Source organism: Suillus clintonianus, assembly GCF_016758775.1.
Source record: "Suillus clintonianus strain FC179 chromosome Unknown DEU56scaffold_82, whole genome shotgun sequence".
Lineage (NCBI taxonomy): Eukaryota > Fungi > Basidiomycota > Agaricomycetes > Boletales > Suillaceae > Suillus > Suillus clintonianus.
The window spans coordinates 21,478-33,267 of NW_024539306.1; the positions used below are offsets into that span (position 1 = coordinate 21,478).

General features: G+C 48.7%; 5 protein-coding genes across 5 annotated transcripts; 4 read left to right on the forward strand and 1 right to left on the reverse strand.

Annotated features, from left to right (window-relative positions):
* Nucleotides 1-562: 562 nt before the first annotated feature.
* Nucleotides 563-2,791, forward strand: DEU56DRAFT_916228 (FAD binding domain-containing protein; the record flags this gene model as incomplete). Its single annotated transcript, XM_041357839.1, has 12 exons — nt 563-592; nt 649-768; nt 826-984; nt 1,038-1,239; nt 1,289-1,395; nt 1,450-1,484; nt 1,536-1,712; nt 1,771-1,826; nt 1,874-1,883; nt 1,937-1,961; nt 2,013-2,039; nt 2,093-2,791. 12 exons carry the CDS (start codon nt 563-565, stop codon nt 2,789-2,791), a joined length of 1,647 nt encoding a protein of 548 aa, XP_041204783.1.
* Nucleotides 2,792-3,088: 297 nt separating this feature from the next.
* DEU56DRAFT_559431 (FAD binding domain-containing protein) lies at nt 3,089-5,642 on the forward strand. Its single transcript, XM_041346808.1, has 13 exons — nt 3,089-3,178; nt 3,227-3,388; nt 3,445-3,564; nt 3,629-3,787; nt 3,844-4,045; nt 4,094-4,200; nt 4,256-4,290; nt 4,344-4,520; nt 4,571-4,626; nt 4,678-4,687; nt 4,746-4,770; nt 4,821-4,847; nt 4,901-5,642. Exons 2-13 carry the CDS (start codon nt 3,359-3,361, stop codon nt 5,582-5,584), a joined length of 1,632 nt encoding a protein of 543 aa, XP_041204784.1. The 5' UTR covers nt 3,089-3,178; nt 3,227-3,358; the 3' UTR covers nt 5,585-5,642.
* Nucleotides 5,643-6,285: 643 nt separating this feature from the next.
* Nucleotides 6,286-7,182, forward strand: DEU56DRAFT_862469 (hydrophobin). The gene is made up of 3 exons (XM_041355350.1): nt 6,286-6,681; nt 6,732-6,893; nt 6,945-7,182. Exons 1-3 carry the CDS (start codon nt 6,559-6,561, stop codon nt 6,990-6,992), a joined length of 333 nt encoding a protein of 110 aa, XP_041204785.1. The 5' UTR covers nt 6,286-6,558; the 3' UTR covers nt 6,993-7,182.
* A 1,518-nt stretch (nt 7,183-8,700) lies between these two features.
* On the forward strand, nt 8,701-10,919 carry DEU56DRAFT_916231 (FAD binding domain-containing protein; the record flags this gene model as incomplete). The annotated part of the gene is made up of 12 exons (XM_041357840.1): nt 8,701-8,730; nt 8,784-8,903; nt 8,956-9,114; nt 9,170-9,371; nt 9,425-9,531; nt 9,587-9,618; nt 9,672-9,848; nt 9,901-9,956; nt 10,008-10,017; nt 10,073-10,097; nt 10,148-10,174; nt 10,227-10,919. The coding sequence occupies 12 exons, from the start codon at nt 8,701-8,703 to the stop codon at nt 10,917-10,919; spliced, it is 1,638 nt and encodes a 545-aa protein (XP_041204786.1).
* A 110-nt stretch (nt 10,920-11,029) lies between these two features.
* Nucleotides 11,030-11,781, reverse strand: DEU56DRAFT_823430 (uncharacterized protein). Its single transcript, XM_041354202.1, has one exon. The coding sequence runs from the start codon at nt 11,637-11,639 to the stop codon at nt 11,172-11,174; it is 468 nt and encodes a 155-aa protein (XP_041204787.1). The 5' UTR covers nt 11,640-11,781; the 3' UTR covers nt 11,030-11,171.
* Nucleotides 11,782-11,790: the final 9 nt, after the last annotated feature.

The following is an 11,790-nucleotide window of genomic DNA, read 5'->3' on the forward strand; positions in this document are numbered from 1 at the left end:
AACTGGTTGTCAGTCACCTCTGCTTCGGTGGCGATCATGTTCCACCAACTTGGCTTGCTCGTTCCTGGACTGCTTCAAGTTAACGGGCTGGGGTTTGTGAATACCACTGCCTTGTAAGCCTGTGACTATTCCAAGTGACTCTGATTCCTGACTCGCGTTGGCAAGTTTACTACCAAAGGCAATATGCTGCCACACTTTAATTTGAAGTTCGCGTGCCAGCTAGAGAAATTTCTGGTTGGCATCAAGACCTAGGCTCGCAGCCAGCCTGGCATATACTACAAAAGACAAGTCCAGTGGCGTAGTCAATGTCTTAACACCTCAAAGATGCAATCCAGATTGGTTAGTACGATTTAACATTGTCCAATGGCAAACGTTTTGACACAACATCCGATGGGACGTGTGACGTTGGCAAGCTTTTTTTGTAAGAAAAGCGATTCATATTTGACGTTGAACAGCACACCATTGGTTACGTGCCCGACCTTGCTGTTGTGATCCACTTTGCCTGTAATATGTTATAACAACCTCGTTTACCTCTATCCTCTGAACTCATCAACCTCTACATATGAGTTCCACTCATCCTCCTGTACTGGTCGTAAGTGAACTGCCTATGATAGAAGATCGCACCTCAACTGAATTCCTCGTTCTTAGGTAGGCGCTGGGCCAGCAGGTCTGGTAGCCGCGCTGACACTTCTCCAGAACGGCATTCCAGTTCGCATAATCGATAAAGACCCCAACCCTCGCATGGGACAGCGTGGTGCCAGAATATGGGTTTGCCATACACCCGCTTGTCATATCATGCGCGGTCTCATTGAACGCACAATCTAGCCACGCACCCTCGAACTCTTCAATTTCCTGAACGTTCCAGAAGTCAACGATCTGGGGAAACGTGCACCCTTGATCCGTTCGTACAAGCCCGGAACATTGGAAGTTCTGAGGGAATTTTCGATGGTCCCGCACATGGAACCTACCCCTGCGGTACCATTCGTACGCAGAAGTGTCTTCTCAACTAGCCATGCTGAATGTATTTTATTTTCTAGCACTTTCCCAAGGCGTTAGGCCAACAGCTCCTTGATGTGATTTTGCGACGCCACTTAGAGAAATTCTGTTGTTCTGTCGAGATGGGCACCGAACTGCGCTCGTTTGAACAGTCCGAAGAGGGCGTCACTGCTGTTCTGGAAAGGAATGGTATATTAGAAACGTTTGATACCAAGTGGCTGATCGGCACTGATGGTGCTAAAAGTGAGATGTGGTGAGATGCAGCAGGATGAGGCTGAATTCGGCTCTGCAGGTGTCGTGCGCAAACAACTCGGGCTTACATTCTTGGGCGAGACTAGAGACGATATCCGAATCATCACTGGAGATATTTGTCTAAAGGGTGTTGGTCTTAGTAGAGCGGTGCGTCTGTTTTTACTGATTCAATGGAAAAGCACTCCTGATCTGTCTCAAAAGTATTGGCATTCATTCGGAACTTTCGATGAACGGCTGTGTGTACCATTGATGTCATTGATCCACGAAGATGTATTGACGACCCACAGCATCTCATTGCGTCCAACAGACGAAATTGGCGAGGATGGCTGGCAACTATTCATCTTTGGCAGTGATCTAGACCTGACAAAGGTCGTTCAGAGCGAGGAACTTATCTTCGAAATCGTTGCATCATTAATACCTACGGAGGTTACTTTCAACAAGTTGGTCTGGGTGAGCGAGTTCAGGTGCGTTTTTGTCTTCTTTATACGTCAATGCGTTTTGAAGCTCGTCGGTTTGCTTTAGGGCCAATATTCGCATGGTGAACAAGCTTAGCGAGGGTCGATGTTTTGTTGCGGGTGGTATGTAGTTCTACTCTTGAACGATGTGCCTGTGCTGATTGTTGTAGATGCTGCTCAGTATGTCTATCTTTGATTGCTTTCTAGGTAAACTGCTGCTGACATATGTCCAGTGTCCACAATCCAACCGGTGGTCAGGTATGTGTATTCTCATCAAATGGGGCTACTTACTCAATTCTCTATGAACAGGGACTCAATTCAAGTGTACAAGATGCCGTGAGTCTTGCAAATCCAGCATGTAGGACACAACTGACCGGGCTGTACACTAGTTCAATCTAGGATGGAAACTTGCGCTCGTCGAGAAAGGGCTCGCCGACAAGTCTCTTCTCGAGACGTACAGCGCTGAGCGTCTCCCTGTCATCTCCGAGATGCTCGAGATGACCAGCGCGATTCTCAAGCAGGCCCTTACGTCGAAGACAGGAGGCTCTACCATTCGACGAAACCCCATCCTTTTCATGCTCGGTATCAACTGCCGGTTCAGCACTATTGTCCTCGATGAATTTGTGACTCCGATTGAGGGGAGACCTATCAATGCCTACGGGGTACTTGATGAGGGGCATCTGGAGGCTGGAGACAGGGCGCCTGATGCTCCGGATGTCCTGCAGGTTGGGCACGGAGTGTCTGACGTGAAAACTCTTTTTGATCTGTACAGACCATGGTACCACACGGTACTTGTGTTTGCGCCTGATCTCGCAGATGCCATCCCGATCCTGGGCGCCCTGGAGGCATACAATAAGAGCGTTGTGCGATCGGCTGTCGTTCTGCCCTCATTGACATCAGTGACGCATGTCGCATCTTCGGCTGACTTCATACTTGTTGATCAGGAGGGCTATGCTTATTCGGCTTACCTCATGGAAGCTGGCCAGACGAAGGTGTTTGTGATACGGCCAGACGGAGTGATTGGAGCGATTGTACACGGTGCAGAAGGCATGAAGAAATATTTCTCCGGAATATTTCTTGACGTGTAGCGGTCTGTCCTTTTTTCTTACTTAGGATATTTGCATCACAACTCATTCATGTCCTAATTAACGCGGTTGTTGAATAGTGTTAGAAGCTAAGATGTCGGTGCACGAACACATCGAATCATCATCACCCGTTTCTCATCATCATTATGAGAGCGGAGTTTTCACTCAGGCTCCCCGTGCTGTGGATACACTAATGGGGTGAGGTGCGATAATTGGTATTTGTAGGGTTATACTTTCCGAGTTCGGATTTGCACTTTGCTGGCGCTTTCCTACAGATTGGTATGATGTTACTTTCCTTATGTTATCTGGTGTATCACTGGTCTGTTTTCATTGTACTTAGGCCCTCGCATAGTAGTGTCCTTGGGAAACCGAAATCAAAAACAGTATCGGGTGAGCGTTCTTTGACCAATCATCCGAGTGGACGTGTAAACTTCACAGTTGTTCTTGTAGACATCAATATGCATATGAACAGTGTACCATGGTTACACGCCGTTTCGCTCCTATGTTATACCCTGTCGAGTTTGATATTCTGACCCAGAAACCTCTCAACAACTTAGTTCATCCGTATATATGAATTTCACTCATCCTCCTGTGCTAATTGTAAGTAACTTGCATCCGATGAAAGTTACCAGATCAGCTGAATCTCTCTTTCTTAGGTAGGGGCCGGGCCAGTGGGCCTGGTAGCAGCGTTGACACTCCTCCAGAATGGCATCCCAGTTCGCATCATCGAGAAAGACCATAAACCTCGCATGGGACAGCGTGGTACCGCATTCTGGGTTCGTCATCTTATGTATATCTACTTGTCATGCCACCTCCTGGTCTCATTGAACGCACGACTAGCCACGGTCCCTCGAACTCTTCAACTTCCTAAATGTCACAGAAGTTAACGATCTGGGGAAACCGGCCCCTCCTGTCCGTTCGTACAAGCCCGGGACGTTTGAGCCTCTGGAAGAGCCCCCAATGATCCCGAGTTTGGAACCTACCCCTTCGATACCATTCGTATGCAACGTTGTCGTTTGTTCTAGTCTTCATGTTGATTGTTGAGTTTTCCTCAGCACGTCCTCAAGATGATGGGTCAACAATTGCTAGATGTGGTTTTGAAGGGTCACCTAGAGAAGTTCTCTTGCCCTATCGAGATGGGCACAGAACTGTGCTCATTTGAGCAGTCCGACGAGGGCGTTACGACTGTTCTCACGAAGAACGGCATATTAGAGACGTTCAATGCCAAGTGGATGATCGGTGCTGATGGCGCTAAAGGTGAAGTGCGGTCAAATACAGCAGGATAACACTGAATTTGGATTGCAGGCGTCGTGCGCAAACAACTTGGGCTCACGTTTTTTGGGGAGACTAGAGAAGATACCCAGACTGTGACTGGAGATATCCGTTTAACGGGTGTTGGCCTCGGCAGAGAGGTGCGCGTCATTTTTCTAATTTTTGATGGAAAGCTGTCCTGATCCGGTCTCCAAGCATTGGCACCGGTTTGGAGACTTCAATGAACGAGGGTATGTTCAGATTCTGCATTTGAGGCTTAGAGATGTATATTGACGATGCGCAGCCTTGCATTGCGTCCAACAGACGAAATTGGCGAGGACGGCTGGCAATTTTTCCTCTTCTGCAGCAAACTAGACCTAAAGAATATCGTTGAGAACGAGGAGCTTGTCTTAGAGACTATCGCGTCGTTAATACCAACAGAGGTCACGTTCAACAAGCTGGTTTGGATGAGCGACTTCCGGTACGTTTTGTATTTCCGTACGCGTGGACGCGTTCACGGGTTCGCGTTAGGGTCAATATTCGGATGGTGAATAAGTTTAGCAAGGATCGGGTCTTTGTTGCGGGCGGTATGTGTTCTTTTTAGGCGTGTGTCGCTCTGCTGATAGAAGTCGTCGTAGATGCTGCTCAGTATGTCTATTATTGAACGCCTTCTTCGCAAACTGCTGCTAATACACTTTTTTTCAAGTGTCCACAGTCCAACGGGTGGTCAGGTATGGGTAGTCCGATCAGTGCCAATAATCACTCATTTCTTTGTGAACAGGGACTTAATGCAGGTGTACAAGATGCCGTGAGTCAGGTAGATCCAACATGTACGACACAGCTGACCGCACCCTCCACCAGTTTAATCTGGGATGGAAACTTGCGCTCGTCGAGAAAGGACTCGCAGACAAGTCTCTTCTCGAGACATATAGCGCCGAGCGTTTGCCTGTCATCTCTGAGATGCTCGATCTGACCACCTCGATCCTCAACACGGCAATCACGTCAGGACACCCGTCGATCCGACGAAACTCCATCCTTTTCATGCTTGGCATCAACTGCCGATTCAGCAATATCGTACTGGATGAATTTGTGCCTTCAGTCGAGGGGAAGCCTATTAGTGCCTACGGGGTGCTTGACGAGGGTCTGGAGGCTGGGGATAGGGCGCCTGATGCGCCCGATATGCTCCAGGTTGGGCACGAAAAGTCTGACGTGAAGACGCTTTTTGGTCTGTACAGACCCTGGTACCACACGATACTTGTGTTCGTACCGAGTCTCGCTGATGCTAGCCCGATCTTGGGTGCACTGGAGGCATGTGACAAAAGTGTCGTGCGATTGGCGGTCGTTCTACCATCATCAGCATCAGTGACATCCGTCGCATCTTCTGCTGACCTCGTTCTTATCGATACAGGGGGGCATGCTCATTCAGCTTATCTCGTGGCAGCTGGAAAGGCAAAGGTGTTTGTAATACGGCCGGATGGTGTGATTGGTGCGATCGTCCATGGTGCAGAAGGCGTGAAGAACTATTTCTCGAGAATATTCTTGTAGTGGTCTATTCTTTGCTTGCAAATGTTACAGTCACGGCTCGTCCACATGGCTGTGGTTTATCATCATGGCGTGTTGCGTTTGTCCCTGGGGTTTGTACTTATTATACTCATCATTCGGTCAGACCAGGAGTTGAAACTTGTAAACACCTTGGCTACGGCGAATGTCCATTACTGCCATTCAGCCTACTTGTTCAATTAAGCATATCTCATACTTATCGTGCAGTAGCACCAGGGCTGGCAGGTTATGTGTGCGCCCGAGCTTGGACATCCTTGGAATCGATCAAGATTACTGGCAGAGTTTCCGTGGCCGCCGTCCTTGGAAGGCAATTCTGGAGGGGCCTAAAAAGAATGTCGACAAGAAGTTGAAAAATCCATTACTGGGGGCTTCTGAACCCTGTCACAACGCTCTTCCCGTATCATGGCAACTTGCATGCAACAAGACATTTTCTAGTGCCGGCAGGTGTAGTAAGTGCACAAAATTTAACTCATCGACAAAGCACCCACTTATTACCAATCAGACAGACATGCTTCTGAGCATAAACAAGCCAAATATCCAGCGTCCAGACTACATGAGACCCACATAGCTAGAGCGCTATGCTACAGGAATTTGAGCAACATGGTCGTCGGACTTCGCATGTGGTTGAGTAATAAATCACGTGGTCGAAACGCGTCCATGATTCACGCCAAGGTGATAGTCACGTAAATATTCAATTGCGTTTACGGCTACATGCTCCAGAACACGGGCCAGCCAGTAGAACTGACGGTATGGCATCGGTTATTCGATCTGAAAAAAAAACATCGACAAAGACGGCGGAGCAGCCGGGTCGCATGCGATTGTCCTCAAATCGTATAAAAGGTGGACTGTAATGCGGTTCATTCCTCAGAACCTATCTCTTCTTTAACCAGCTCCTACTCAAGCTTCAAGCTTCTGCACACTCTTTCGCAAAAGTTCCTTAGCCGTTTCTAGCCAACACAATGCTCGCTCGTTTCTTCGCTGTTGCTTCCCTCGCGGCCCTCGCTGTCGCCACGAGTCCCCTCGCTCTCCGCGATGGCCAGTGCAACACCGGTAACATCCAGTGCTGTCAAAGTTCTACCACCGTGAGTGACGCATTCCTATTTATTTTCAACTGATCCTCATGGTTGTGTAGACTTCCAACTACAACGAGGCGGCAAGGTCTGTGGGCCTTGCAGAAATAGCCGCTGAGGTCGTCGGCAACGTTGGCCTTAACTGCAGCCCTATCACCGTCATCGGCGCTGGCAGTGGCGCCTCGTGCAACCAGCAACCCATGTGCTGCAGCGGCAACAAAATGGTGAGTTACAAAAGTCTTCTGTCTTGCTTGTGTCTCACAGTGGAATTTCAGAACGGCCTTGTCAACATTGGCTGCACTCCCATCAACATCTACCTTTAGGTTTCTGCAGGGTGTTGACCTTTCCTGTGTTGTTACATAGCTTTCCGTATAAATTTTATAGCTAGTAATACCCAGGCTATCCGATTTGCATCCAAATTAGCAGCGTGACTGAGTCTCATTAATGGGGTGTTTGAAGAGACGGGCTCAATAATTGGATCGTTGGTAGTACATGCGATTAGACAATTTTGTGAGTGTGCTGTGCTGGTCGATAATCGACGGCGAAGTTCATTTTTCGAGGGACGGACGACACTAATTCATCCCCTGAATGATGACGTCAATATATTCCGAATCTGCGGCGTTCATATACTGATACCGTACGCGACGCATAACACCGGGCGGGATTGTTGGTCAGGGTGGTGATAGATAATCGTCTTCCTTAGCGAAACCAATCGAACGAAGATAGTTGTTCCTTCATACACATAATCAATAAAGTGACGCACATTGTATTTGCTTGTATGCATTTGGAGTTGGGTTGGAGGACGAGGACAGTATGTTGGAGCGCGGCAGCTATATCAACTAATTAATTGTTTGCAGTTAGCGTTCGCAAAGCAAAATCATAAATCGATTCAGCCCCGCACATACTTATGGGGGCAGAGATGCACACAGGGCGGGCAACTCGGAGAATCACACGTCTCACAATGACATAGCCTCGGGTGCAGTGGACGACCACTCAAGTCTCCAAGCTTATCTTTATGGAAACAACCCACCCTCTCGAATATGAAGGAACGACAGCTATCTTCCTTGAACTGGGTCTAGCTAGGGAAGACCAACGCTCTAGAACGATATCGTTCGATCCTTGCAGTTGGTTTCCCTTGTTTCCCTTGCACGCAGTGGCTTGGTACAACCACCGAGGATCCCTACACTGAGAACCCAGTGACCGTTTAGAGGCTAGAGCCGAAGACCTGTCTGATACGAACACACCTAGCTCATTGTTGTTGCTCCCTTATGCTCCACGCGTAGAAGGGCAGTCTAGTCTGGCTGACTATCCACCGTTTGCAACTTTGTAATGTACTTTGGTTTCAGAATCATAAAATCGGAGGGGCCTTGCGATATCAATTGTAACGTAGGATATCGCTTGTGACTGATCCATCGAGCATGGAGGTTGCAAGGGTCGGTTGTTGGGGTTGGAACATATCATTCTCCGAATCTGTCAGTACTAGTACCGCGGGATCTATGGGACGAGGCTGTGGCTATGCCGAATTTCCAACTCCCTTGTTGATGCAATTGATGCGCCTCCGAGCACAGCTCGTATTAGAAGGTTCTGTGCGACTCTACTGGAACCCTGCTGAGGGCCAATCATCAAGACGATACATTTGCTTGACCTACTCACTGTAACTTGAACTTCAAGAAGGCACGTGCAAGTTTATTTATTCAGTTGCTCAGAACCAAAACTATACCACGCTCAAAGTTCGCCTGTCAACTAGACAAACGTTTAGTAGCACGGAAACCGATGGCAGTGCGTCTAGGCAGGCTGTCCGCTCATCATCATGATGGTATCTGGCGAGAGTTTTGCCATCAGATGGGATGTCACTTTTGTAAGTTACTCTCCTATCAACGCCAATATGTAACGATGACATCTGCAGTGCTGTTCGACTGCGTGCCCGTCTGATCGGCTTCTCCCCTATGTTATAAGGACCCGATTTCCCTCTATGCTGACCTCAATCCTCTGAATTCCACCTAACTCAATCCTCCTGCCAGTGTGCTACATATGAATTCTGTTCATCCTCCCGTGCTAGTCGTAAGTGACCTGCCTGCGATACATGCTCGCATCTCATCTGAATTCCTTCATAGGTAGGCGCTGGGCCAGCTGGTCTGGTAGCAGCATTGACCCTCCGCCAAAACGGTATCCCAGTTCGCATCATCGATAAGGAACCCAACCCTCGTATCGGACAGCGTGGTCCTGGAATATGGGTATGTTATCGTACATCTACTTGTCATATCCGTTATTGAACGCATGATCTAGCCACGCTCCCTCGAACTTTTCAATTTCCTGAACGTTCCAGAAGTCAATGATATGGGGAAACCAGTCCCTACCGTGCGTTTATACAAGCCCGGGACGTTGGAAACTCTGAAAGACTCTTTGATGGCCCCACTTATGGAACCTTCACCAGCCATACCATTCGTACGCAACACCGTCGTCTGATTAAACCTTCATGCTGACTGGTTTGTTTTTATAGCATTCCCCCAAAATGATGGGTCAACAGCTCCTAGATGTGATTCTGAGACGCCACCTAGAGAAGTTCTCGTGCTCTGTCGAGATGGGTACCGAACTGTGCTCGTTCGAGCAGTCCGATGAGGGCGTTACCGCTATTTTAACAAAGAACGGCGTGTCAGAAACTTTTGATACCAAGTGGATCATCGGCGCTGACGGCGCGAAAGGTGAGATGCAGTTGAAGGTACCAGGGTGAACGAGACTCATAATAGCTTCGCAGGTGTCGTGCGCAAGCAACTTGGGCTCACGTTTTTGGGGGAGACTAGAGACGAAGACCGCATTTTGACTGGAGATATCCGCTTACAGGCCGTTGGTCTCGATAGAGTGGTGCGTCTGTTTTCTACATTTTGGGTTGGAAAGTCGTCTTGATCCTGTCTCGAAGCATTGGCACAGGTTTGGAAGCTTAAACCGAGGGTATGTCCAGTTTCTGCACTTGAGACTTGGAGTTGTATATTGACGATGTGCAGCCTCTCATTGCGTCCAACGGACGAAGTTGGCGAGGATGGCTGGCAATTTATGCTCTTCGGCCGCGAACTAGACCTAACGAAGTTCGCTGAGAACGAGGAGCTTGTCTTCGAGACCATTGCGTCGTTATTACCAATAGAGGTCACGTTCAACAAACTGGTTTGGATGAGCGTCTTTCGGTGCGTTCTGTATTCCTGTACGTGTCGATGCATGTTCATGGGTTTGCGTCAGGCCCAATATCCGGATGGTGAACAAGTTCAGCGAGGGTCGGGTCTTTGTTGCGGGCGGTATGTGTTCTTTTTAGGCGTGTGTCGCTCTGCTGATGGAAGTCGTTGTAGATGCTGCTCAGTATGTCTATTTTTAACGCCTTCTTCGCAAACTGCTAACACACATTTTTCCCCAGTGTCCACAGTCCAACGGGCGCTCAGGTATGGCTAGTCCGATCGATGCTGACAATTACTCATTTCTCTATGAACAGGGACTCAATTCAGGTGTACAAGATGCTGTGAGTAGGTAGATCCAATATGTACGACACAGCTGACCGCACCCTCCACCAGTTCAATCTAGCATGGAAACTCGCGCTCGTCGCGAAAGGACTTGCCGACAAGTCCCTTCTCGAGACATACAGCGCCGAGCGTTTGCCTGTCATCTCTGAGATGCTCAATGTGACCACCACGATTCTCAACAAGGCAATCAAGTCGAATGACATATCGACCGGACGAAGCCCTGTCCTCTTCATGCTCGGCATCAACTGCCGATTCAGCAACATCGTCCTGGATGAATTTGTGCCTGCAGTCGAGGGGAAGCCTATCAATGCCTACGGGATTCTTGATGAGGCGCATCTGGAGGCTGGAGATAGGGCGCCTGATGCACCCAATATGCTCCTTGCAGGGCGCGGAGAATCTGACGTGAAGACGCTTTTTGGTCTGTACAGACCCTGGTACCACACAATTGTTGTGTTTGCGCCGACTCTCGCTGATGCTACCCCGATCTTGGGTGCACTGGAGGCATTTGACAACAGTGTCGTACAATCGGCAGTCGTTCTACCATCATCAGCATCAGTGACGCCGGTCGCATCTTCTGCTGACCTCGTTCTTGTTGACCAGGAGGGTCATGCTTATTCAGCTTACCTCGTGGAAGCTGACCAGACGAAGGTGTTTGTGATACGGCCGGATGGAGTGGTTGGAGCGGTCGTTCATGGTGCAGAAGGAGTGAAGAAATATTTCTCGAATATCTTTTTGGACGCATAGTTTTCTTACTTTTGTACAAGCACGACTCAGCCCTGTATATCGTAACCGAAATACAAGTTACAAGATCGAGCCACACACCGATGGAGGCCGTCTTCATACAGTCCAGCATTATGCCCTCCTTCAAGCCCTTGAATACATGCTCGTAAGTGTTATGCGACAACGTCGTCGACCACCCGCAGTGTGCTAATGACGCTCTTGAACCGGGAAAACTGCAGCCCGGCTGTGATGTGAATGACTTTATCGGACGTCTTTTCATCGCCCGGCACTTCCAGACTTCGTTCTCTGCGGTATTGCCAAAGGGGACGTGGGGGGATTGTATCTTATGGCGGAACGTAGATGTCTTAATGTGGGGCTGCCATCAGCAAAAAGCTCGGACTGCAGTTGCACCAAGGTACCATATATCCGAACATAGTTGGGGCCCATTGCACAACCAAGCTTCGGCCCGCTCTGCATAGCACTACTACCCTGTAGCCCTCCCACTTGCCAACCATAACAATGTACTCTTAGCCTCATTTTGTAGGCTCCGTAGAGTCGCATTGCGGGTCCCCTAAAAATGATTGTGCTTGCACGAAATTGGTGGCATTGTTGCTTGTGTTTCCGGGATCTGACATGAAGTTGGAAGTATGACCGAATTTGAGCCAAGCAGAAATTCAATAATTGACGAAAAACGGTACAGAACGTACATGAGCAGACAGTGCTTAAAGGATAAGTGTACGACATGCAGAACAGACCTCGTCAGTTAGACACTTATATCCAGAACGAAAGGGGCCTCTAAGGATGACGCTGAGTTACAAGGTGAAGATTTTCGACCAGCGTCGCTAATCGATTCAACCTGGATAAACAAGTTGGAGCAACAGGTTGCTATTATGTA

Excerpts from the sequence above, each read along its gene's own strand:
- DEU56DRAFT_559431 (XM_041346808.1), top strand. The coding sequence starts at position 3,359 with ATGAATTTCACTCATCCTCCTGTGCTAATT. Across the intron at positions 4,201-4,255 it reads GTGTTGGCCTCGGCAGAGAG|CATTGGCACCGGTTTGGAGA; the intron begins GTGCGCGTCATT and ends CCGGTCTCCAAG. Across the intron at positions 4,521-4,570 it reads GTTTGGATGAGCGACTTCCG|GGTCAATATTCGGATGGTGA; the intron begins GTACGTTTTGTA and ends GGTTCGCGTTAG.
- DEU56DRAFT_862469 (XM_041355350.1), top strand. The coding sequence starts at position 6,559 with ATGCTCGCTCGTTTCTTCGCTGTTGCTTCCCTCGCGGCCCTCGCTGTC. Across the intron at positions 6,682-6,731 it reads GCTGTCAAAGTTCTACCACC|ACTTCCAACTACAACGAGGC; the intron begins GTGAGTGACGCA and ends ATGGTTGTGTAG. Across the intron at positions 6,894-6,944 it reads GCTGCAGCGGCAACAAAATG|AACGGCCTTGTCAACATTGG; the intron begins GTGAGTTACAAA and ends GTGGAATTTCAG.
- DEU56DRAFT_823430 (XM_041354202.1), bottom strand. The coding sequence starts at position 11,639 with ATGTCGTACACTTATCCTTTAAGCACTGTCTGCTCATGTACGTTCTGT.